The 24,111-nt window shown below is 40.1% G+C and overlaps 2 protein-coding genes and 1 long non-coding RNA gene across 6 annotated transcripts; 2 read left to right on the top strand and 1 right to left on the bottom strand.

Moving 5' to 3' along the window:
* Nucleotides 1-332: 332 nt before the first annotated feature.
* On the top strand, nt 333-14,139 carry LOC119489606 (la-related protein 4). 2 transcript variants are annotated; one of them, XM_037772280.1, is made up of 17 exons: nt 333-944; nt 3,802-3,919; nt 4,101-4,259; nt 5,228-5,315; nt 5,439-5,575; nt 5,665-5,768; nt 5,881-5,991; nt 6,093-6,146; nt 6,252-6,461; nt 6,976-7,079; nt 7,267-7,308; nt 9,449-9,667; nt 9,774-9,828; nt 9,937-10,095; nt 10,193-10,332; nt 11,103-11,337; nt 11,663-14,139. In XM_037772280.1, exons 1-17 carry the CDS (start codon nt 822-824, stop codon nt 12,053-12,055), a joined length of 2,451 nt encoding a protein of 816 aa, XP_037628208.1. In that variant the 5' UTR covers nt 333-821; the 3' UTR covers nt 12,056-14,139. The 2 variants fall into 2 exon arrangements, with proteins under 2 accessions (XP_037628208.1, XP_037628209.1); XM_037772281.1 differs by lacking the exon at nt 7,267-7,308 and having other exon boundaries at nt 335-944.
* Nucleotides 14,140-15,147: 1,008 nt separating this feature from the next.
* Nucleotides 15,148-16,512, bottom strand: LOC119489990. 2 transcript variants are annotated; one of them, XR_005207301.1, is made up of 2 exons: nt 16,256-16,512; nt 15,148-15,320 (listed from the first exon to the last, which is right to left on the bottom strand). It is a non-coding gene; the product is annotated as an uncharacterized LOC119489990 (long non-coding RNA). The 2 variants fall into 2 exon arrangements; XR_005207302.1 differs by having other exon boundaries at nt 15,148-15,317.
* Nucleotides 16,235-22,377, top strand: asb8 (ankyrin repeat and SOCS box containing 8). 2 transcript variants are annotated; one of them, XM_037773077.1, is made up of 4 exons: nt 16,235-16,365; nt 18,831-19,007; nt 19,094-19,198; nt 20,327-22,377. In XM_037773077.1, exons 2-4 carry the CDS (start codon nt 18,879-18,881, stop codon nt 20,960-20,962), a joined length of 870 nt encoding a protein of 289 aa, XP_037629005.1. In that variant the 5' UTR covers nt 16,235-16,365; nt 18,831-18,878; the 3' UTR covers nt 20,963-22,377. The 2 variants fall into 2 exon arrangements, with proteins under 2 accessions (XP_037629005.1, XP_037629004.1); XM_037773076.1 differs by lacking the exon at nt 16,235-16,365 and adding an exon at nt 16,402-16,634.
* The last annotated feature ends 1,734 nt before the right edge of the window (nt 22,378-24,111 follow it).

Below are 24,111 nucleotides of genomic sequence, written 5' to 3'. Positions count from 1 at the left end.
AGTATACTTAGACTTTTCTGTATACTTGTCAGTATGAGCCATGTATATTTATACTATTCTGTATACTTGTCAGTGTGTGCCAAGTATACTTACACTTTTCTGTATACTTGTCAGTGTGTGCCGAGTATACTTAGAGCTTTCTGTATACTTGTCAGTGTGAGCCATGTATATTTATACTATTCTGTATACTTGTCAGCATGAGCCAAGTATACTTAGACTATTCTGTATACTTGACCAGTTTGTGAAATAAAGGCAATTCAAAAAAATAAATAAATACTGTATAAAACTACAGTATGGAACCGGAAACGGAAATCGTTCCTGCAGAAGGTCACCGGGACCTCGCCGCGGTGTCTGCCGGGACGTCGGCGGACTGTGTGCTGCCCTGCTGCTGCTCTGAGGAGGAGGAAGGTGCGTGTCCCCAGTGTGTCCGCTCCGGTCTGCCCGGTCAGGAATGCGCCGGTGTGTGGTGTTATAGTTGATATTTGATGTAAACAGCAGCGGGGACTTGTGGTCTGAAGAAGAGGCATGGTTCTGGCGTCGCTTCTACTTATATCAGTCTCTTAAGTTTGATTCATTGAGCTAGCTAGCTAGTTGATTCATAGCACGCTAGGTCTGCTAGCTTTAGCCTGTTAGCATCCACCACCACATGCTAGCCGGCTAGCTAGCTAGTGAGCTAGTTTACAGTCGAACAGGAGAGAACCAGACTCTGCTGCTGAGCCACAGCAAGGAGAGGAGAAGAGGAGGTGGTGGAGGAGGTGGAGGAGGAGGTGGTGGTGGCAGGAGAACGAGACGGAGTGGAGGTGAGTCAGGAGGAGCGGCTGATGAGTTCAGACCAGAGCGGAGAGCCGCCGCTGCTGCAGGAGGAGGAGGAGGAGGCTGATCCCGGACCGAAGGACGAGGCTCCGCCGCTGGGGAGCGAGGAGGAGGGAGGGTCAGGCGGCATGGTGAGTCTGAGGCCTACTTTAAGCTAAGCTAAGCTAACTAGCTCATTGAGGGACCTGTTAGCACAGTACGCCCCCCCTCTCTGCAGCATGAGTGTTCATTAAGCAAGGAGGCTTTATCTGTAGAGCACAGTTCAGCTACAGGGCAACTCAAAGTGCTTTACATGAACATTTAAGAAACATTAAGACAAAATTAAAACAGTTATAAAATATTAAAGATCAGAAAATAAAAATAGAAGCTAAAATAGAGTATAACACATAAGAGTGAAATGCAGCTTTATTTGTATAGCACATTTCAACAACAGGGCAATTCAAAGTGCTTTACATGAACATTCAAGAACATTGCGACAAAGTGCAAAAGAACATTGAGACATAATTAAAACAGTTATAAAAACATTAAAGATTAGAAAATTAAAAAAAAAGCTAGGATAGAAACTAAAATAGAATATAACACACAAGAGTAAAAGCTCTAGTGCAGTATAAACAACAGCTAAGATTAACACAACAAACCTATTTTTAAGATACTTAAATTGTCAGATTGACTTTGTGATTATTTGTGTAATCTTAGTGTTTAATCTGCAGGTGATGTTGATTATCAAAAAATACAGTCTCAGACACAGCACTTGACAGTATCCATAGTAACAGCATAAAACATTTACATACAGAAGAAGCATAGAAAGAGAAAACATAAACAAAGAGCTATGCCAAAAAATAAAAAGGACAACATAAAATGAAACAAAACCAATATAAAATTTAAAAAATAAATTAAAAAAAAGAGACCACTTGAGTATGACAATAATTTCACTTAAAACTTTAAAAGATATTTAATACATTCATTGTTTTCATTGCTTTTTTTGTTTTGTGAGGAAGAAATTGTTGACAGATATATGGATCCATTTCTTTCATAAATGCAAAGAAATTATGCTTTTTTTGGGTAAATTTACAACTTGTGAATGTGGAACTTTGTGAGAATTAAAATTAAATTAATAATGCACGACTAATTACTAACTTGCAGGTCATTTTACACACTTTATCTTTATCCTGATCTCCACTGCAGCAATTACAGATAGCTAGCTAATGCTAATGCTAGCTTAGCCACTGTAACACAAGCAAGCTCATTAAGTAGTCTGCTGAGTAATCATCAGTCTACAAGTTCAGTTATGACACAGCTGTTCATTGGTGATAGTAGTATTTGTAATCAGAAAAGTACTGATTGAGTGGTTATCGATATATGTAGCTAGGTGATCGATGCGTTAGATGATTGGCGGAAGGGTAAACGTTCATTCACTAACGGTTATCTTGTTAGCTAATCGTGCTGCTAAGCTAAGCTAAGCTAAGCTAAGCTAAGCTAACTGAGCTAGCAGAGACATGCGTTGCAAATACCTGGCCTGTGCTGCGCAGCGCAGTCAGCTGACATTCACTTGGCTTGGCCTCGGCCTGTAACACAGAAGCATGCATTGTAAACCATGTGTCAAGTTGCACGGCACATAAATGTCCTTTTGAATGACACTGAGGCCTAACAGTGTGGTTCACATCCATTTCTCAGTCTTAATTGGTGGAGAGAGAGAGAGAGAGAGAAGTGTCTTGAGGCAGCTGTACTTGTCAGACAGAGTGCTTTAAAGCTATAAAAAGGGGTTGGATCTGTTAGCAGGTGGCAGTTGTTAAAAGAAGAAGCTGGTAAAATTTGACAGTAACTGGAGTTTCAAAGTTAGTACACAGCTGTCATCAACTCTATGGATAAAAGCACAATCCACAGTTGGTTCCACATCAGTGTCTGTATGCCTTAATATGTACAGTATGTGATCTATTCTTGGCCACAGATCTTTTGCAGGGTCAGGATTTCTCCAGCCAGTCCACGGCCCTTTTGATATGGAGAGTCCTGATCCTTAAATCCTTAAATAATGTGCATTGAAAATATAAATATATTGGTGAAAGTAACACAAAGTACTCCTAACATTATGTTTTGTTGTTTTATCAACATTTATTGACTTGGTGGTTACACAAGGCTTTTATAGTCATTCTCCTGGGGGGGATCATGGGGCCCTCCGTGGCTCATTTCATAGCACTTCTGGTTTCCAGTTAGTCGCCATGGAGGCCCAATGGTATGCAGGTGTTCCCGCCATCCTAAGATTGCACCAGGTGATTTCAGTTAGTGCCCCCCCCCCCCCATACATAAGGTTAATGTAATCAGTGAACTCAGCTGCAGGTGTAGTGATGGTTGGCTGCAGCTTGCATGCTCTCAGTCCTGCACATTGTTGGAGATGTTGGAGAACATTGCTGTAATGTTTATCCAAACAACAAAAGGCACATTTTAATTTCAGTTCCTGACACATTTTTTGTCAATTGTTTTAATTATATGAATTTATTATGTATTTTCTGTTGTTTTTTTTAAATGTTTTGTTTGCCTGTTGAAACATAATGGTGGCATTAGGCGACTAGTGTTTTATTGTTTGATACGTTTCTATTTTCCAAGTCCATTTCCATAATTACATCAGGTTATGTTCGCATCAGATTTCCACCTTGATAGTCATAGATTTCCTGAGGCCATTGGGTCTTACACTTAACAGCTATTAGGTTTATTTAATGTATTGAAGATGCCTGGTGCTTACTGCTCAGTGCTCTATATTGGCTATATAAAGTAACTCAATATATTTATATTGATAAACAAATGAGTGTTAGTGGCTTGACTGGATAGATACCAAACATACTGGGTACTGTGTGTTAAAAATGCAAACTAGTGTCTACATTGTGTTTTTGTGGCTGTGTAAAATGTTTGATTAAGTGGAAATATGCACACACTTCTGCTTTTTAATATTGATATGAATTGAACTTGCCTGATCCTGCTGTTTCTGCTTTGAAGGTCACCTCTAAGGGCGCTGGTTTGAACCCAAATGCCAAGGTGTGGCAGGAGATGCCTGCGGCCCCCAGCGAGGCTGTTACCACCAGCCCTCATTGGCCCCCCTCAGACATCAGTGAGGGTGAGATACACTTCCATCAGTCCAATTAAATATCCATCAGAGAACTCTCAATTGATTTTATCACATTTACAGAGCTTGAAAGTGTGAAAAAAATATTTCTATAGACCAGGTGAAGCATCCCTGAAAAATAAGAATATTCTGTTGTTGGTTCTGAATGAAAAACTCTTTACCTTGTTCGCAGGTTATTCTGAGCCTTCGTCTGCTGGGGGCAAGCAGTACACTGTGGGATTCACGGCCCCGGATGACAGCAGCTCCACAGCAACAGCTGAGATAGCAGTAAATGGAATGGACCCTCCAGAGTTGGGCTTTTCCCCTGCTGAGTCCACCACAGGGACCTCAGGTCAGTCACGTCGCATCACATGCAGCAGTCGACTCCACACACCAACTGTGACTGCAACTAAGGATAGATTTTTCTTTCATTACATTTATCTTTTTTTAGTGTTGATGGGATATAAAACTGTATGGTCTAACATAAACAGTCTCCACAGTTTAAATACAGTACTGTTCTGTGATTATTGCTTTCCACTGCAGCACATTGACCTTAATCAGTCTGACGGTTTTCATACCAACTAATCACCTCAGCAGGTGATTTCACTGAGTGCTAACTCGGGCTGGGTATCATTAAAAAAATTACGATGCCATTACCAGTACTATTAAAATGATACCGATACCAATAGAGCACTTCATTTGATACCCATCATCTGAATGGAAGCTGTGTGTGTCCCAATGGTTAGCTAATAGCTGCACAGCACTCATACAGCTGGTTACTGCTGATTATTAACATATGTTCAAACCTTGTTTGACCTGTTCAGACTGGTTGTCACCTTTCATAAGACCCTTTGCTTAAAGGGGTACTACCCACAATGCAACACAACAGTATATTTTATTAGACCTTAGACTTTGAGTCGCATAACAACAGTCACAAAATACATTATATACCTGTTTTCACAGGCTCAGTAGTACTCATTATTAAATAGTACTCACATGACTGATTAAAAGGTAATGAGGCAGCCTACTCTCTACAGTCATGATCAGCGTGTCTCTTGAGATTGAGTGAGATGGCTTGATGTCCTGACTGCCATTGATAGAATTCATCGGTTTGAAGTGCCGTCTTGGAGTCGACTCGGGACAGCCCTGTCAATTATAAAACATAGCCAGCTGTGCGTGCGGAGACAATAGAAACGCTCCCAATCTGGCATCTAGGACCTTAACAGCACCTCTATGACAGTGATGTATTAGGCATCTTAAAAGTAGACTCTAAGAACAGTTGTATCAGATTACCGCTGACATTTTGTTTTTGTCTCTCAGTGGATTCCAAACCTGAAGAACGATCTCAGATCTCCTCTGAGAATCTACGAGAGTCTCTGAAGAAGGAGCTGGAGTTTTATTTCTCGAGGTAAGAGACGAGCACTCAAAAAACCTTTTATACTTTTCATACTGTAGAATTTGAAAAGTGGACCTGTCATTTCCCAAATCAAGAGAAGGCTAATCTACATGGATTTGTTGTTTTGTGATTCAGGGAAAACCTCTCAAAGGATTTGTACCTGATGTCCCAGATGGACAGTGACCAGTTTGTCCCTATTTGGACTATAGCCAGCATGGAGGGCATCAAGGTCCTCACCACTGACATGGACCTCATCCTGGATGTGTTGAGATGTAAGTGGAGAGTATAAGAAGGTGTATGTTAAAACGATCTGCATGTATATGTGATGTGTCTATATTTAAATACCTTGAATTCCCCGCAGCCTCTCCTATGGTCCAAGTGGATGAGAAAGGGGAGAAAGTGCGTCCTAATCACAAGCGGTGCATTATCATCCTGAGGGAGGTTCCTGAAACCACACCTGTTGAGGTAAAGCTAACTTGCAGCCTTTCTGCCTGCCTGTCTTTTGAAGCATCAGATTGTAGTGAGGATGTAGATGTCGGCCTGAAGTATGAGACCATTCTTTGTATGTAATTCACAGGAAGTGGAGTCACTGTTCAAAAATGACAACTGTCCAAAGGTGATAAGTGTTGAGTTCGCGCACAACAACAACTGGTACATCACATTCCAATCAGACACGGATGCTCAACAGGTAACGCACGTTAAATTGCACTTTTCTTTACACCGTCTGAAGTATTCAGTTGAAATGCTGCATTGTGAATATCCTCATGATTCTCCCTTTGGCTCCTCTAGGCATACAAGTATTTGAGAGAGGAAGTAAAAACATTTCAGGGAAAACCCATTATGGTGAGTTAAATTAAAACTCCTTTGTCATTTCGGAAAAGTTCCTTTTGTGAAGTTGTTTTTAGTTATTTCACTCTTTGCTCTTTTCCCGGTTTTCGATGCTGACAGGCCAGGATAAAGGCCATCAACACATTCTTTGCAAAGAATGGCTACCGTAGCATGGACAGCAGCCTGTACGCTCAGCAGTCCCAGAGCCAGTCCCAGTACAGCTCTCCGCTCTACATGCAGCACGTCTACCCCCAGCAGCAGTACCCAGTCTACGGCATTGTACCGCCCACCTGGACGACTACGCCCACACCGTATTTTGAAACTCCTCTGGTGAGATATACCTGCTACTCTTCACTCTTCATGCACCTCAATTGAAAATATTCATCTCCCGTGTTCATTTACTTCTGTGTGTCATCAGCATTAAATGCGTAAAATGTGACGCATGTAATAAATCTTGAAAGCCACAAGTTGTGCGCCGGCAGTAATTGATTGCCATCTTGTTTGTTGTAAGAGACATGCATTGAGTGAATTCAAATTAGTTGTTCTTTTCTTGCAATTTGAATTGTCACTAGACATAAACAATATTTTGCATCACAATAAGTTTGTCAAAATATTCAGTGTTTTACAGGGCGGGTCCATCTGCGTTCTGTTCTGTTTTTTTTTTTAAAAACATACATTTACCAAACCCCCCAAATAATGGACCTGCCCTTTAAAGAGTTGTTCACTTCTAGGAAATTTATTTTTGTGTCGTTGTGGCAGAAACTGAATAAATAACTTGACAAATGGTATTTATATATTGCAGGATTTAGGATTTGTAAATACTGTCTTTTTCCCCCTCGTGCAGGCACCGTTTCCCAACAGTAGCTTTGTGAATGGATTTGGCTCTGCTGGACACTACAAAACTGGCTCCAATTCTCTTAATATCACTCGCCCATTCAACAGAAACCGGTAAGATGCCGTTGGAGTTTCTTTTTGTCTGGTTTTTACATAAACATATTCTAATTTGAATATTTTATCAGTTGTGTCATTGTTTGCACAATGTTAAACCGTGAACATCAGATCACCTGCAGTTAAAGATTATGTGACCTCAGCAGGGAATTGTTCTTCACTCCCTGTCTTCTTACTGTCCCCACAGTGTCCCCCTCTATTCAAGAAAGAATGTAATAAATGCCTTCAGGTACCACTGTTATACTGTACAATAAGCTTCATCGCTACCCTCATCTCTTACCATACTGCAACAGCCAAATGACTAAATCCATAACTGGGCCAGTCACACTTTTATGGTCATGACCCTTTTCATCCATGTGTAAATCTTGCCAGGTAATGGACATCCTGGATTTGTCATTTCATAAATGCAGGCTTGCCTACTAAACGGCGGCAGCTGCTATCTGATTCCGAGCAACTGGCTTTTTTCCATTTATGGCCACCGTGGTTTCAAAATATCCTCTTTGCATTGACATTATTACATGTAACCGTTTCTCTCCATCACAACTAACCACCCATTTTATTTGTTCATTGTTTTTTCTTAGTTTTACTGCTCCTTTCTTCGTCAGTGATTGTATTACCACATGCCCTGTGTTGTTATTATTCTTTAACAAAGAAATGCTGACAGTTTGTAGTTGAGAGTAGTTCAGGCAGCTGTCGAGCTTTAATCTGTAAATGTTTCACAAAGAGATGACAACTTTGCAAGTTTGTTTATGTAGTGAAAAAGCAGGTTCACAAAGAAACCTCTCACTGGACTCTTCTCAAGTCAGACCCGATGATGAGATCAAAATGCGCATAGAGGGAAACCAGGGAGTGGAGTAACTGGCTTTGGTTCTCTCTTTTTCTCCTCTTCATCTTCTCCTCTTCTTTTCTTTGTCTCTCTCTGTCCTTCCCTTCTAAAGTCAGGAGCTTCACTCGCGTCCCGATGAGCGTTCAGATTATGAGATCTGAGGGTCAAAGACTAATGAGAAGATCAGTCCATGATAATCACACTGCTAGGTCTTCGTCTAACAATAACTGTCTCAGTAGCCCGTCTAGGTCTTAGGGTCTTTGCATTAGGTCTGGGTTTTTTTCATCCGAAATTGTCGCACGTTTAAAAATAGATATGACCTCACGTTGTGTCAATCACGTTAATACAGCAACTCCGAAACATTCGTCCGTCATTAAAGTTTTCGGAGCGGGTTTGATTTTCTGCTGTTTTTATGCATCCGTCTAAAGCCAAAAGAGGGTTGTTTGACCACTCAGAGCCACCGTCTGTGCAAACTCCATCATCCAAAATGGCATAAACAATCGCCTCGTAGCACAAAGCACAAAGAATACAGAGATGTAGAATTTAAAGATGGATTGTGGCAGGTGAATGAAGAACAGCACAGAATCGGGGATGGTCACAAAACAAAGGATGTAGGAGTGATAAGCAGTAGGGATGTGCTTTTGGCTGCTAAGCGATAGCTTCTTGCTAATGTCATTCATTCATTAGCCCCGTTTTCGACTAGCACTATCCATTGCACCCACATACTTAATTCAGTTTTGTGTTGCAAATTTTCGCAACGAATGGAATAATAAAACACATCAGACTCGGCGTGCAAGGGTTCTGTGCATACCGATTCTTTACCGGATGACAGATTAAGAAAACGCATACGAAAAATACGGACTTGGTGTCCAAAGACCTTTTACATGGGCGTTATAGCTCTTTTCAATGAGTTTAAGATTGATTGCAGATTTCAACACGTTCAGTATGTTGCCATCAAAGTCTCTGCAGCTTCAACCCCCTCTCCTGCATGTCTACAATCACCCCGAAGACACAGCATGCTGTCTTATTCCTCCAGCAAACTGTGAACACCAGTGTTTCCACTTAGCTGCTTCAGCCTCAATTATCTGAAAATTGTTCATGGACCCACAACAAATAACATGTTTTAAAATATGGGGTTATTGCTGTCTGTTCCCATGTCATAACCACTGTGATTACAGTGCGGTTTTCTATATGTGATGACATTAATGTCCAAACACAAGCTCCACTTATAGGACCATACAGTCGTGTAACATGTCATTAAATTAGATCTGCTTAACTGTAATAGCTGCTGGACATTTTTCAAGGCGTTAAGATATTAATAGCATTCACACATATTTATGTATCATAGAACAGGATTGGTAAAGTTACTTTAAGGACAATGTCATGATGTCCTTTTGTGTATTGTTTACACTCCATTTTTGTCACAAGTTTTCAACACTCTGGTTGCAAACTGGAAAGGAAACACTGGTTACCAGTATGCATTAAGAGTATTTTCAACTTAATGCTGACCGTGCTCATCGTTACCTTCTCCCCTCTGCGACAGAAACCACGTGAAGCCCCAGGTGAGGACAGGTGAGGTGACCTCAGCGTCTATAACTCCTGTCCCCTTGGAGAGTCTGACTGGACTGCGTAGCCCGCAGCCCCCCACTCCTGTCGCCACCACCATCCCAGTCCAGACAGCCTCTGACCTGAGCTCAGCGTTCTCACATCTCTCCTCCTCTTCGGATCCCAGTGACGACAGCGGCATGGCTGGACGTGGAAGGTAAACCTATTTCACCTGACTGTAATGTCTGCTGTTCATTAGCTGTGACTTGATCAGTGACACTTGACCGAGTTGCTGTTGACGGATCATTTTATTTGCATTTCAGACGGAGCACAACCTACAGAGGAACACGGAGGAGGCGAGAAGATGAGCGGATTGCGGTAAATACCAACTTTCATGTTGTCTTTTAAACTTGTGTGTTGTATTTAAAGCGTGAACCACCTCGTGATCTTTCTGTTTGTTGGCTCCATTTCAATTTCCTTTCTCAGAGGCCCATACCGCTGGCAGAGGTCAAAGTTTCTCCACCCAAGTTTGACTTGGCCGCTACCAATTTCCCACCTCTTCCTGGCTGCGTGGTCAGTACACAGGGAGAGCCAGTGCTGGAAAACCGAATGTCAGATGTTGTACGCGGTTTGTACAGGGACAAGGTAAGAAGCAATTAAGACTAACAGTTTGATAAACTGCACTGAGAGTATTGTTGAGATTTCATTGGTGTAATGTGCATCGCCTCCTTGCTTTTTATAGACAGAACAAGCCAATAAAGAAGCCACTGTGAGTCCAGGTACAGGCCAACCCCCAGTCACAGAGGAGGCTGTGGCTGTCTCGAGTCCTGCCCTAACAGCAGCGAAATCTGCTATACAACCACTTGGACCCTCGGCCCCTGGGTACGACCGTCTCTGACAATTCAATTCAGGAATAGGGCTGTCGATCGATTAAAATATTTAATCACATGATTGTCCATATAATCGCGAGTAATCACATATTTTTGTATCTGTTAATATACCTTAAAGGGAGATTTGTCAAGTATTTAATACTCTTATCATCATGAGAGTGGCCAAATATGCTGCTTTATGCAAATTTATGTATATATTTAGTATTGGAAATCAATTAACAACACAAAACAGTGACAAATATTGTCCAGAAACCCTCACAGGTACTGCATTTAGAATAAAAATATGCTCAAATCAAACTCCAACAGCTGTCAGTGTGCTGACTTGACTATGACTTGCCCGAAATTGCAAGTGATTATCATAAAGTGGGCATGTCTGTAAAGGGGAGACTCGTGTGTACCCATAGAACCCATTTTCATTCACATATCTTGAGGTCAGAGGTCAAGGGACCCCTTTGAAAATGGCCATGCCAGTTTTTACTTGCCAAAATTTAGCTAAAGTTTGGAGCAGCATCCTAGTATTACATGGGACCAATGGATTCCTTAGGTTTTCTAGTTTCATATGATACCAGTATCTTCACTCTAGCTTTAAAACTGAGCAAGTTGCATTAATGGGTTAAGGAAATTAGTGGCGTTAAAACAAATTATCGTTAACGCGTTATAACGGTATCTATGACAGTCCTATTCAGGATATTAGCTTGAACTCAAACACCTGTATCAATCTTAAAATGGTCACTTGAATGTCTGAATCTCTTGTTCTGACAGTATCACTCGTCAGGAGAAGAGGGTTGAACGGGCAGAGCCTCCAACTCCAAAAGTGGCTCCACGCACGCCCGTTCAAACTACCGTGAACCCGCCCCCAGCAACACAACCCGTGCCTAGCTCCAGGCCTCAGCCCGCTGCTGCTGCTGCTGCTGCTGTTGCTGCTGCCGCCGCCTCCACGCCAGCGACTCCCAGCACGCCGGCCCCTGCTGCAGCCACTATTCCCACCCCCGCACAGGTGAGACTCTTTGTGATGACAGCCTGCACTTGAGCATAATTGTCTTCCCGATGATGACATCTTTTGCGCATAGAGGGAAGTGAGGTAGTGGACTGACTGGCTTTGGTTCTCTCTCTCCTCTCTACCTGTCACTATTCTTCAGTTTCTCTCTGTTATCTCTCTCTTGCCTTTCCCACCAAACGTCCAGGACGTTCACTCCTACCCCGATGAGCGTTAAGATTATGAGATCTGAGGGTTTGACGTGGAAATCATGACATTTAATGTACAAATCTCTGTCTGTCATATCCTTTTTTAAAATTGTGTTTTTTTCCCTACTTTGGTTCAGGAGCCACGTAAGCTCAGCTACGCCGAGGTGTGCCAACGGCCACCCAAGGATCCTCCGCCTGCGGTCCCTGCCCCCGCTTCCACGGGCACCGCGTCGGGCCAGCCGTTACGCGAGTTGCGCGTGAACAAGGCTGACGAGCCGGGCTCCAGCAGCGGTCCTGGAGATAAGCAAGAGAGAAGCCACGACAGGGAGGGGGGATGGGAATTCAAGGAGAGCCGACCACCACGTGAACGTGACTCTCAAGGCTACTACCGCAGCAACGGCCCCAGAGGCAACGGGGGCCTCAAGTTTCGAGACCAGAGGCGCCCGCCTCCGGCCCGACGCACCTCCCCACAGGGAGGCTACAGGCACACTGGCAAAGAGCAGAACATCCCACCAGTATCGCCAAAGTAAAAACTTGATATGAATAGAAAAAAGATGTATGAATATATACATGGATATATATAATTATATAAAAATGAATAACATAAAAGCAACAACATTATGGTAGCCACCTTTCCCCCCTTGGAACTTGTCCAAAGAAAAGCTTTTAAAATGACAATAAGACCGGGACATCCAGGACTAATGGGCAAAATGACACCTGAAGAACTTTTGATGAGTGATTTGAAAAGGAAACAAATTGTTTTGGCCTCCGGCATTATGCTTAAATGAATTTAAGTGTGATTTATCTGGAGGCCGTCTCATTTATGCTCTGCTAGGGAGAGGTGGGATGCTGGGCCGCGTAAACGGCCCTCTACCTTTTTTTTTTATTTTAAAGAATAGATGTCTGCAAGAACAATATGCACTAAGAAGAAAAGAACATGCATATATGTCATGTACATATACAAAGATATCACTAACACGCAATGAGACATCAGTTTTTTTTTTTCTTGTGTGCTTAGGTTTGCAAGTATGACTGAAGGGTTGACTGATGTCTGTGTATGCATTGATTGTCAAGCAACTTGATTGAAGTGCTACAGTGTGCTGTTGCACTGATGTAATGAAATGGATGATTTTTACATCAGAGAATCATCGTCCCGAAACTGGACGGTGTGGTCTTCTAATGTACATTAATGAAATGTGTTCAATGGTGGTATTTCCTGGTTCATGATTGGCTTAAATTGTACCAGTCGGATTATCAGAAACTGTCGATGTACGCCGAAGTCAGATGTGTGGTTTTGTTTGAAGCCGAAATCCACTTTGGGGGGTGCTCGCTGGCCTGTTAGCCACGGCGAACCTGCTAGCCTGGTCCAAAGTTTTTCATGTTAAGTTTTATCCATCTATCTGAACCCGCTCTGATGGATTCAGAACATTGTTGATAATCAGTCAGGTTCTCTGTTTACATGTTTGTTTTGGTAGACGTTTTCCAAGAGAGAGAAAAAAAAGAAATAGGTTAAAGATAAAGATTTGACTGTTCAGTGCGCCTGGTTGGTTTAGGTGAGGTTTGGCTTTTCTACATCATCACAGGATATCCAGGTTAAGCTTATATCTGTGAACTGTTCTTAACAATGGCATAGTGTCAAAACTAGACTGAGGAGTGCTGTTAGCTGAGGGTGATATCTACATGATATTTGGCAGCCAAGTCGTGGGTATAAAGAAAACATTTTCACGTGCTATGTGCCAGCTGCCTACGATCATAGTGTGCTAGGATAAAGTTTTGATTTTTATTGACGAGGTCTGCTAAATAATGTAGTCTTGGGGAAACTTTTGGCCCAGTGAAACTGGATTTTGAAGAAGCTGTAGAGGTGTAGTTGCCTATGCTATATTGTGATAACCCTTCACTAGAAAATGTGTGTGGGAGAATGTAATTGTTCTAGTACTGAATTTACAGAGGGAGGCTTTTGACAGCAGGTATCCACCAGATTGTTTTGTGCTTTTAGGGTGAGTTTGCTGGTTTGTTTTTCTTTGTTTTTTCTTTCCTTTTTTTAATTTTTGGAAAAACAGATTAGAATTTGAAGTTTGACTCACTGTATGTATTGCTTTTTAAAAATTTATTTATTTTAATTCTGATGCACAACGCTTTTCTCCCAATCTTGGTAGGCTGGTTTCCCCAAAGTTGTGTGAAATCGCATTGGCAAAAAATAAAATCACGCATATGACATTTATACTGTTGGAGATGTCAGCTGAGCGAAAATACTTGATGCATTGACTTTGGGTTTAGTAATGCAGTAAAATGAGTAACCAATCACATGTGCTGTTCTTTTATCATTAATGAGTATGAGCAGCTAGTGATTTAGTCTAATTAAATAAATGCACTAACTTGTTTTTAAAAAGCATCTTACTCATGAGTAATGTGAAATCATTTTAGAAGCATATGGTTGATGTTAACAGGCTTGCAAATACCTACAGGAATCCCCCCCTCCATATGTTTGGGTTATTTTTCTGTTAATTCGGGTTGGGGTGGCAAAAGGAAATATAGTAATGGATCAACCAAGTGTTTGAGACACAATCCTAGAACTGTATGAAATGTCACCAAAAATAAATTATTTTGATTTGGCTTTCCAGTGTCACATTTCTTTCTGCTATCTTGTGTTTTCAACGTACACTACACACGGTCGAATGGGTTGCAGCGTGTTATACAAATGAATCAGCAGTGAAGCCTGTTCCAAGTACTTTAAGGCGTTGGATGTGTCTTCAGTTCACTTCTCCATCCACTCTAGACTACGCCCTGTCACCGACAAGTTTCATCAAGTCAAAGGATTAGGTTTCGGGTGGGGTTTGAGCCACTTCGTTAACTAAAGCTTATTCTAATGGTTTCATTTTCAAATGTAAGTGAGAAGTTTCTGTCTTTCTGACTGCCAAATTGCCATATGTCTGCATCCATCCATGCATGTTATGTGTTGCGAGATAAAAAATGCTCACGAGACCCACAATAATTTTGCAGAAAAGTATAAAGGTTAGTAGGGCTGCAACTAACGGATTATTTTCATTGTCGATTAATCTGTCAATTATTTTCTTGATTAATAGATTAGTTGTTTGGTCTAGAAACTGTCAGAAAACGGTGAAAAATGTTGATCAGTGTTTCCCAAGAACCAAAATGATGTCCTCAAATGTCTTGTTTTGTCCACAACTCAAAGATATGCACTTTACTGTCATACAGGAGTAAAGAAACCAGAAAATATTCACATTTAAGAATCTGGAATCAGAGAATTCAGACTTTTTTTTTCTTAAATTACTCAAATCAATTAATTATCAAAATAGTTGATTAATTTAATAGTTGACAATTAGTCGATTATTCGATTAATTGTTGTAGCTCTAAAGACCAAAAAGTCAATAATGGATTAAATAAAGCAAAAATGTAGCTTTGTCTAAAATTTGAATTCAGTATTGAAAAATGACCATTACACTTTCTTAAAGCCCAAAGTGGTGATTTCAAACTGCTTCTGTCCAACCAACAGCACAAAATCATAAGATATTGAGTTTATTATTGCACGGAACAATGAAAAGCAGCAAAGTTTGACAGCTGAGAGGCTGGAAGTAGATGTTTTGTATTTTTTGCTCAAACAATTGATTGATCATCTAAATAGTTGCCAACCAAAACTAATAAAACGATTAATCAACTAATAGTTTCAGCTTTAATTTGATCTAAATCTCCAAACCCTCTGGCTCATGATACCTACCTTGTCAAAATCAGGATGCAGTTGCATAATGAAGGTCTGAATGTTGGTCAAATAGTCTGCTAAAACAATTAACTGATTCATTAATTGACAGAAAATACATCTCAACATATTTTGAAGTACTCATTTAAGTAATTTATGAAAGAAACAAACATTCAGTTGTTCCAGCTTTTGCTGAGGATTTATGGAGGACCACAAGAGTCATGTAAATAGTAATAAAGCATTTTATTGATTAATAACTAATGTCATTCACATACACTGCAACAGGAAATAAACTGACACATTTAGAATGTTTACGTTTAAAACTGTGAAATGGTTTATAAATTGTAGATTTGTGACATCACAAATAGACAGAAATCCTGACGGCTCCGTATATTGAGCATTTTGATAGTTTAACAGTATTTATATCGCACTTAAATCTGCTTTATAATATAAAAGACATGAAAATCTCAATTTTTACAATATGGGAATATGGGAAAAGTAATAAACATCTACTTCCAGCCTCTCAGCTGTCAAGCTTTACTGCTTTTCACTGTTCCGTGCAATAATACACTCAATATCTTATGGTTTTGTGCTGTTGGTTGGACGGAACAAGCAGTTTGATATCACCACTTTTTTTTCACGACTGAATTCAAATTTTAGACACAAAGCTACATTTTTGCTTTATTTAATCCATTATTGACTTTATAACCTTGCAACAATTGAATAATCAATTATTCTTTTATTTTTATTTGTATTATTATTACCATTTACGTGACTCTTGTGGTCCTCCATAAGGATTTGCTGCTTTTCTCTGTTATGATATTCATGTAAATTGAATATGGGACCTTTAACTTATCATGGCCGTTTGCGCTCCTTTTCTGACATGTTGTGTCTACTACAGCCCCGCATAAAATATAAAGCTGTGACTTTAGAAAAAGCTGAAAACATAAATGTGTATAGTCTGTAAGGTGTCTTGTTTGCTTCTCTATCCACCAGAGGCTCCTCCTGACCTCACCTGTCAGTCTGCAGTGATCAGTGGAGCCACTTGTCCGACTGTTACCTCAACATGGTCATGAGCTGGAGGCATTCACGGCATGCCGGGGGATATATACCTATTTTGGGAAAGTAAGTCCACTTGGTAAAGACGGTTCCTTCCAGTCAGACACCGTAAAAGCCGGTATACACAGTAAAATATAAAGTTATGTTAAGTTTCGCAGCAGTAAAGTAAAGCGACCGTTGGTTTAAAAAGCGACCGTTAGTTTAAAACCAGGGGGCCAGTTGGGCTCGAGGTAGAGGGCGTGGTTTCGAGCTCTGACGTCTCTGTGTTTACGTCGAGCCGAGCAGCAGACGGTCACTACGGTAACCTGACAGCCTTTAAACAGTGGACAGAAACGGTACGTTGGCTAATTAGCATCCGTAATATGTCGATGTTTGATGCGAAGATGATTTGAAAGCGCAGTAACAAGTATTTAAAGTGAATGTCAGTCGTTTTTTAGCCTACGAGTGTCGATTGTTCCTCGATGCTAACGTTAGCTCGTTAGCTAGCTAGCTAGATGGATACATGCTAGCGAGCTAACTTGGTGCTGTTTTACTCTTAAACCAGTCCGACAGCGTCGAGCAGCTTTTGTCATTTGTATATTACCAGTTATCTGTTATTTTTCTCACTTGATGTAAAACGTGCATCACTTTTCTTTGTTTTATTTTGTTGTGGAGCATGTTGTCAAGTGAGCTAACGTTAGCTGCCAGTGTCATTTGTTTACGTGTAGTTATATCTGATTTAACTGATCTGATATCAGAATAACGTCATGCATCTGCTCTCATATTAACAACAGTATAAACATAATGTTACACCATAACATCAAGCACAAATCATAGTAGGCCTTTAGACCTGTATGACAAAGGGACATATTGGTTGGTTAGGAGAAGTGATTTCAGGGATCTTTTAAAATGTAATTTAACATTAAAATAAAAATATAATTTGACATTATACATTTAAAAAGTAGGTTATATTAATAACAAACTCCCAAATAAAAGGAGATATTGCTGGACCCCCAGTATTCAATATAACAGTAAAGGTTTCTACAGTATGTCCCTTTTTTTGTGTCACAATATTGTTATATTGTTCCTATGAAACAACCCTTTGCAACACTACATTTTGCAAACTACTGGTAAAATTGTGCAGGAATAAGTGCATTCCTATGTTAAAGCATGTAATAATGAAATAGTGGTGTGACACGTAAAAGGTGTCACTTGGTGTAAAACGCACATCACTTTTTTTTTGTTTTATTTTGTTGTTGAGAGCATGTTGTTGTCAAGTGAGCTAACGTTAGCTGTCAGTGTCAGTCATTTGTTTACGTGTAGTTTATATGGCTGATATTCTGCTGGCACTCAAGTTTCCAGCAGAATAACGTTATGCATCTGCTCTCATATTAACAGCAGTATAAACATAATGTTACACCATATTGTATGGTAAGAAATTTGCAGTGTACAGCAGCAAAGGGGATAGTGCAAAAAACAAGATGCATCAGCTAACACAGTAAAAAAAGAGCTACACAGTGTAACAAAATATGAACCATTTAAATATGAATGTGAAATATGAATGAAGTATAAAAATAGGAGCTGTATATACAGTATTGACAATAACAGACTATTAACAAAATTGCAAAAGTTGAAAATTATATTGCACAGTTAGAATGAAATGAAATTCCACCTGAAAATATCAGGTTATTGTCAGTTTTTGGTGTGCAAGTGAATGTGGTCTACTAGGAGCAGAGCTGGTTGTGGAGTCTGACAGCTGCATAATACATGAAATAATTACAGTAATACACGAAAAAATACACGATTTATATGTATCTATCAATAATTTTAGACAGAGAAAAAACAGAGACATAGTTTAGCAAAGTACTTGACAACAATGCATCCCATCAGTTATGGAAATATCATAATTTACTGTCAAAGACTAACTTAAAAAAACCAAGAACATACAGTATGCTCGTGTGATATGGCATAGAGTTTTCATAAAACAGAAAATAGAGAAATAATAAGTACAAGTACTAAAAACAAGAATCAAGCAAAAATCATAGTAGGCCTTTAGACCTGTATGACAAAGGGACATATTGGTTGGTTAGAATAAGTGATTTCAGGGATCTTTTAAAATGTAATTTAACATTAAAATTAAAATATAATTTGACATTATCAATTTAAAAAATAGGTTATATTAATAACAAACTCCCAAATAAAAGGAGATATTGCTGGACCCTCAATATTCAATATAACAGTAAACGTTTCTACAGTATGTACATATTTTTGTCACAATGAAACAACCCTTTGCAACACTACATTTTGCAAACTGCTGGTAAAATTGTGCAGGAATAAGTGCATTTTTATGTTAAAGCATGTAATAATGAAATATTGGTGTGACACACACTCCTTTCCTCTACATAACAAGAGGTCTTTCACCCAAAATAACAAAAAAAAACCTGAGGGACTTTTTAAATGTGTTATTGTTTTACTGTGTTATTTTTAAGGCCCAGGGATCTCCATTGTGTCTTACAGCTTTTAACCCCAACTTCTTGAAAACTGTGTTTCAGCGTGTCGTAGTGTCACCCCGGCCTGGGTGCCATGGTCCTCAGTTACACATGAGCTCTACTATGTGGTACATCATGCAAAGCATTCAAAGTAAATACTCATTGTCTGAGCGGCTCATCCGCACCATCGCAGCCATTCGCTCATTCCCACACGACAACGTGGAGGATCTCATTCGCAAGGTAGGTCTCATCTTCCAGTCCGACTTCAAATAAGTAATATCTCTTAGTGTCATCAGTTATATTGACATCGTTTGTCTCCTGTTAAGGGAGCTGATGTGAACCGGATGCATGGCACACTGAAGCCCCTGCACTGTGCCTGTATGGTCGCTGATGCTGACTGTGTGGAGCTGCTGTTGGAGAAGGGCGCAGAGGTATGTCATAGATAACTCCTTCACACTGAACCATTCCCCATAGCATACCATAAGATTTCAGATTAATTTACTACCCTCCAGACAGCCCCTGTATGATATGAAAGTCAACCTGCAGAGAGTTGAACTTTGCTTGTGATAGGTAATCCATCGCACGGGACCAACTCTTCAAGAAAGCTTTGACATCTGAAATTGAATACTGGAATACTTGAATACAGCCTATTTTCGTATATTCCTGTGTGAATTAAATACTTGACGAATGAAAAGTATTGTATTTTCTCATTTTAAGAACTTGAATGCAAAATGAACATAAAAGTTTTAAGTGAAATTATAAAAAAACAAAAAAAAACAGGAAATAAATATAAGCCTAGCCTAAATCGCGATAGAAACTATGTACAAAAATATATATGATCATTTTTATATGGTTTTGGCGTTATCGTCATATTGTCCAGCCCTACTATAGAGATGTCTATCTTTGAAATGTATGCCTCCACATGAACCCACAGGAGGTTTTGTTTGTAGTGCTTATTAAATTGAAAATTGAATTAAAAACAATTCAACAGCAGAGTGCCCTGGTACGTGAATGGTTAGAGTGTATGCCACATCCCTAGCTGGGGAACTTTGTTGCATGCCATACCCCTCTCTTTTTCCGTTTTCCCTGTCTGCCTCTTCACTACTGATTGTCCAGTGAAGGTGAATATGCAAAAAAAATATATAACAGCAACATGTCTTTCAGAAACCGTGTCCCTGTTACTTTAGATAATCACTGTGAACAGTTTTCATTGAGACTATTTGGTTGAAAGTAGTTCCAGAATAATTTGGGTGAACCAAGCCTTGAACTGAAGGGCTCTGTTTGTGGCGGTGCAAGCAGTGCTACAACAGTTTGGTATTTTCCTGACCTTGAAAGTGTTATTTTGGTGCCCAACTACCACACCCTCTGATATATATTCCACTTCAGCCAGCCCTTTGCACTTTGTGCTGCTGCACATACATGAACCAAAACGTCAAGTGCACAGTCCATGCGCCTAAGACAGACCACTTTGTGCTGGTCATTGCACAATTGAAATATGGCCCAAAGTGTTGTTAACTCCTTAGCATAACATTGCTCCTAACATTACATTTCCTCATCAGGTGAATGCTCTGGATGGATATAACCGTACAGCGCTGCACTATGCAGCAGAGAAGGATGAGAGCTGCGTGGAGCTGCTGCTGGAGTATGGGGCCCTGCCAAACGCCCTGGACGGCAATAAGGACACTCCACTTCACTGGGCCGCCTTCAAAGATAACCCAGAGTGTGTGCGGGCCCTGCTGGAGAACGGGGCCTGTCCCAATGCCAGGGACTACAACAATGACACGCCTTTGAGCTGGGCAGCAATGAAGGGCAACCTGGAGAGTGTCAAAGTGCTATTAGACTACGGAGCCCAGGTCCACGTGACCAACCTGAAGGGCCAGACCCCTATCTCCCGACTGGTTGCCCTGTTGGCCCGGGGCCTGGGCACTGAACAGGAGGAGGAGTGCCTAGAGCTGCTGTGCCGGGCAGCAGGGCGGTTTGAGATCCGACGGGCTGATGGCACCCTTCCCAGGGAGCTGAGTAAGGATCCCCAGCTGCTGGCGAGGCTGACCAACATGGTGGCTCATGCTCCCACGCTGCGCTCTCTGGCACGCTGCGCTGTCCGTCAGAGTCTCGGAGTCCAGTTCCTCCCCACGGCTGTAAAAGAGCTTCCTTTACCAGAGACGATCAAAGACTATTTACTGCTGAGAGACTGAGCTGATGAAACCACTGGGGAGCTCTCAGACCTCACTGGCTGATTATTAGACAGCTCATCACAGCATTTATTGGCGAGGAAGTGTCTCCGTTGAATTATTGGATATTGTCTGACAGTGGCCCTCATTTATCAAACCTTGCAAATGAGTACAGATTTATGCCCCAGGAGAGATGTTCAAACCTCTCCAAGTCTTTTTTTTATCATGTAGTAGTTGGATAACATCTAAATGAGCAGACTGCACCAGTCCATGTTTATATTGTTTAAAAACAGCTAAGAAAGTATGCATGTTTTGGTAACTCTAGTCTGGCCTGTTAAAAAAGTCTCAGTCCACCCTGCATGCAGTACAGAAAGAACCTATAACATCAGGGTTGTTGGAATTCATCAAAGGGATTGATCTGAAGCTAGTTGTGTTCGATCATCCAGCTGAGAGCCAGAGCATCTTTGACATTTTAAATATATGAATTTTTCATATGCAAAATTTACAATAAGTATATTAAATGTTGCATTTTAATTCATTTTAAATACCATGTTATTATGTTTTGTCACAGAGCATGTGGAAAATCTTAAATGTTGAGTTTGGTGGTAAAATAAATGTATGCTCATTGTAAGATTAAATTTAAATGTAAGATTTATGAATGAGGGCTAATGTCTATCGATGCTGTCAGAGGGTGCCGTTCCTGAAGTAGGAGCAAACGTTACGTAGTATATATGATAGTTGGAGTCGCCGTCTTTCTCTCAATGACGTCCCAGTGAACTCACAATGCAATCATTTTTGCTATACCAACGAAAAAGAAAAGAAAAAAATAGCTTACACTTTGACTAGAACAGAAAAGATTGTGCCAGATGGGAACAGTTTTATTTGTTATTTGTAGAATATTATTATTGGTTTCACAAAATGTGCCAGGCACACAACCTCCATCTAGCCCTCTGAAAATGTTCAGCGCTGATAAAAGTGATGTCAACATGGCTGCTGTCATATGCGATTTACTATTTATTTGGGCTTTATTTTAAAGAAGGATGCTGTTGCCAAGGAGGAATAAAATGTTCTTTTTTTTTTTTTTTTTTACAGTGGATCTTTTCAGTCTTAACTTGCAAAAGTTTGGCTTTTCAAAGGTGCTTCCCAGTTGTCCAAATTTTTGCAGCATATGTTTAAAAAATACTTTATTTTAAATTAAATGTTTAGATGTTAGAAACATGAAATGGCATGATTACTAAGTTTTTGTCCTTGAAAGATTCGCTAAATAAGCTTTCTAAGTGTATTTAGGTTTGTTATGGTATCTGTTTGAAATCTGACCATTTCTGTGCTTGATTTTGTTTGCTGTAAAATTAATTAACCCCTTAGATAATGTCTTGTGTACACCTGCAAAAGTGCTTTTTTCTTTGTCAATGAAAGTAAATGCCTTTATATTCAATTCATTTTCTTCTCTCCATTGTTTTTCAAAGAACGGACAGCTATAACGTCTAACAAATCCTGAGTAAACACTACTTTGAAGCTCAGCTGTAGGCTATGAAACCCTACTGAAACATTTGGCTGTCATTTTCACATTATAGGCCTGAATCAGATTGAGGTTTTATTTGCATGGGCCTTTTTCACAGCAGACCTCTTGACTGCAGCAGGAAAAGCACAGGTAACACTGATAACATTAACAATGGCTCCGTTGTATTCAAGTGTCCCAGTAAGTCACAGTGTGACAGTGAGTCAGCATGCATGACAGCTGAAAACCAAACCTAAATGCCATCATTACTTTAACTATTTACACCTCTGCTTCTCCTGCACCTTTGATACACTTTGATTAAATCTCACTGTTTTCATACTCAAAACAGTTTATGCTTTTCAAATTAAGATTTTCCATACACCTGCAAGGAACATCATGGCAATGTTTTGATGCCAATCTCATTGTGACAATGACAGGAACACATGTTGCTTTGTCACGGAAAATATTAAGTAATATACAACATTATCTGCTGGGTCAAACATAATTATATACAACAGCATGAATATTAACTTTATGAAGAGAAGCCTGTATTAGATGTGAAATAGCGTCTTATTGTTAGTGTTTGATTGAATGCAGCTGTGATCACATAGTGTCTGTACAGTATAATTACAGCTCATCGCACTCATCATTAGACTGAATCACAGTCATTACAATGAGAGGACCAGAGGAGCTCAAACATGAGAAACTACATCAAACATTTACAGCTGTTTCTCAGATATTTCAACTACTTGATAAATAACACCTCAAAAAGGATTTTTTTAAATTTATTTTGACACTGTTAAAATGTATTCGCTTTGTGAAAACAGTGGTGACTTTGGTAGTTCACCTGGTGGAGCGGGTGCCCCATGTACCAAGGTTGAGTCCTTATCGCAGCGGCCCGGGTTTGAATCTGACCCATGGCCATTTGCTGCATTTCATCCCCTCTCTCTCTCCCTTTCATGACTATCACTATCTCTATCACATAAAGGTAAAAAGCCCCCCAAAAACTTTGGCAAAACATTAAAATGGTCAAAAAAAATGTTTACAAGGAATACAAAAGTTAACTTTAGCACATTCATTTCTCAAAATATCCACTAGAGGTCTCTCTGGCCTTGTATCTGGATCCACATCCACTGTCTTGTTAAACAGCCCTTGAATGAGAATTTTAGTGTCATTTGTATATTAGAGGAAAATTGTGATGTTACGGGAAAATTGCTGTGGATTACACTAGATGCCTCGTCTTTAACACTTTATGCATTTCAAACACACAACAAGAGCATAATCTCAAGTTCAACCATTGCAGCATCTTTTATTTCTATGTGTTATTAATAATGTGTTGGCCTATTGTTTTTTAGGCTTGTACACCACGCTGCCTTGTACTGCCACAGCCAGGAGGTTCACATCCAAGGAGAGAGAATAGGCTGAAAATATCAGGAAGGAAACACAGCGAGAGGGGAAAAGACCCCCCTCTTTTTCAACGTTCATATGTTCATACAATAGTTTCAACTATTTGCTTTTGTCATGTGAATTGTGACCCATCATGCAACAGTAATTCAAACAGGGAAACATATAATTTAACCACTTATGTAGAAAAAGACCGAAAAGTATTGACATGGTAACAATAGTCATCCTCCGTGTACAGTAGGTTTACGAGAAAAAAAATCATAATATTATG

The sequence above is a fragment of the Sebastes umbrosus genome, chromosome 6 (assembly GCF_015220745.1).
Source record: "Sebastes umbrosus isolate fSebUmb1 chromosome 6, fSebUmb1.pri, whole genome shotgun sequence".
Taxonomy (NCBI): Eukaryota; Metazoa; Chordata; class Actinopteri; order Perciformes; family Sebastidae; genus Sebastes; species Sebastes umbrosus.
This window is presented reverse-complemented; position numbering and strand designations above follow the sequence as displayed.

Bases quoted from the DNA above. Each gene is read 5' to 3' on its own strand.
- LOC119489606 (XM_037772280.1), top strand. From the start codon at position 822: ATGAGTTCAGACCAGAGCGGAGAGCCGCCGCTGCTGCAGGAGGAGGAG. The intron at 9,668-9,773 runs GTAAACCTATTT...TTTGCATTTCAG, and splicing joins GGCATGGCTGGACGTGGAAG to ACGGAGCACAACCTACAGAG. The intron at 10,333-11,102 runs GTACGACCGTCT...TTGTTCTGACAG, and splicing joins CTTGGACCCTCGGCCCCTGG to TATCACTCGTCAGGAGAAGA.
- asb8 (XM_037773077.1), top strand. From the start codon at position 18,879: ATGAGCTCTACTATGTGGTACATCATGCAAAGCATTCAAAGTAAATAC. The intron at 19,008-19,093 runs GTAGGTCTCATC...TCTCCTGTTAAG, and splicing joins TGGAGGATCTCATTCGCAAG to GGAGCTGATGTGAACCGGAT. The intron at 19,199-20,326 runs GTATGTCATAGA...TTTCCTCATCAG, and splicing joins TGTTGGAGAAGGGCGCAGAG to GTGAATGCTCTGGATGGATA.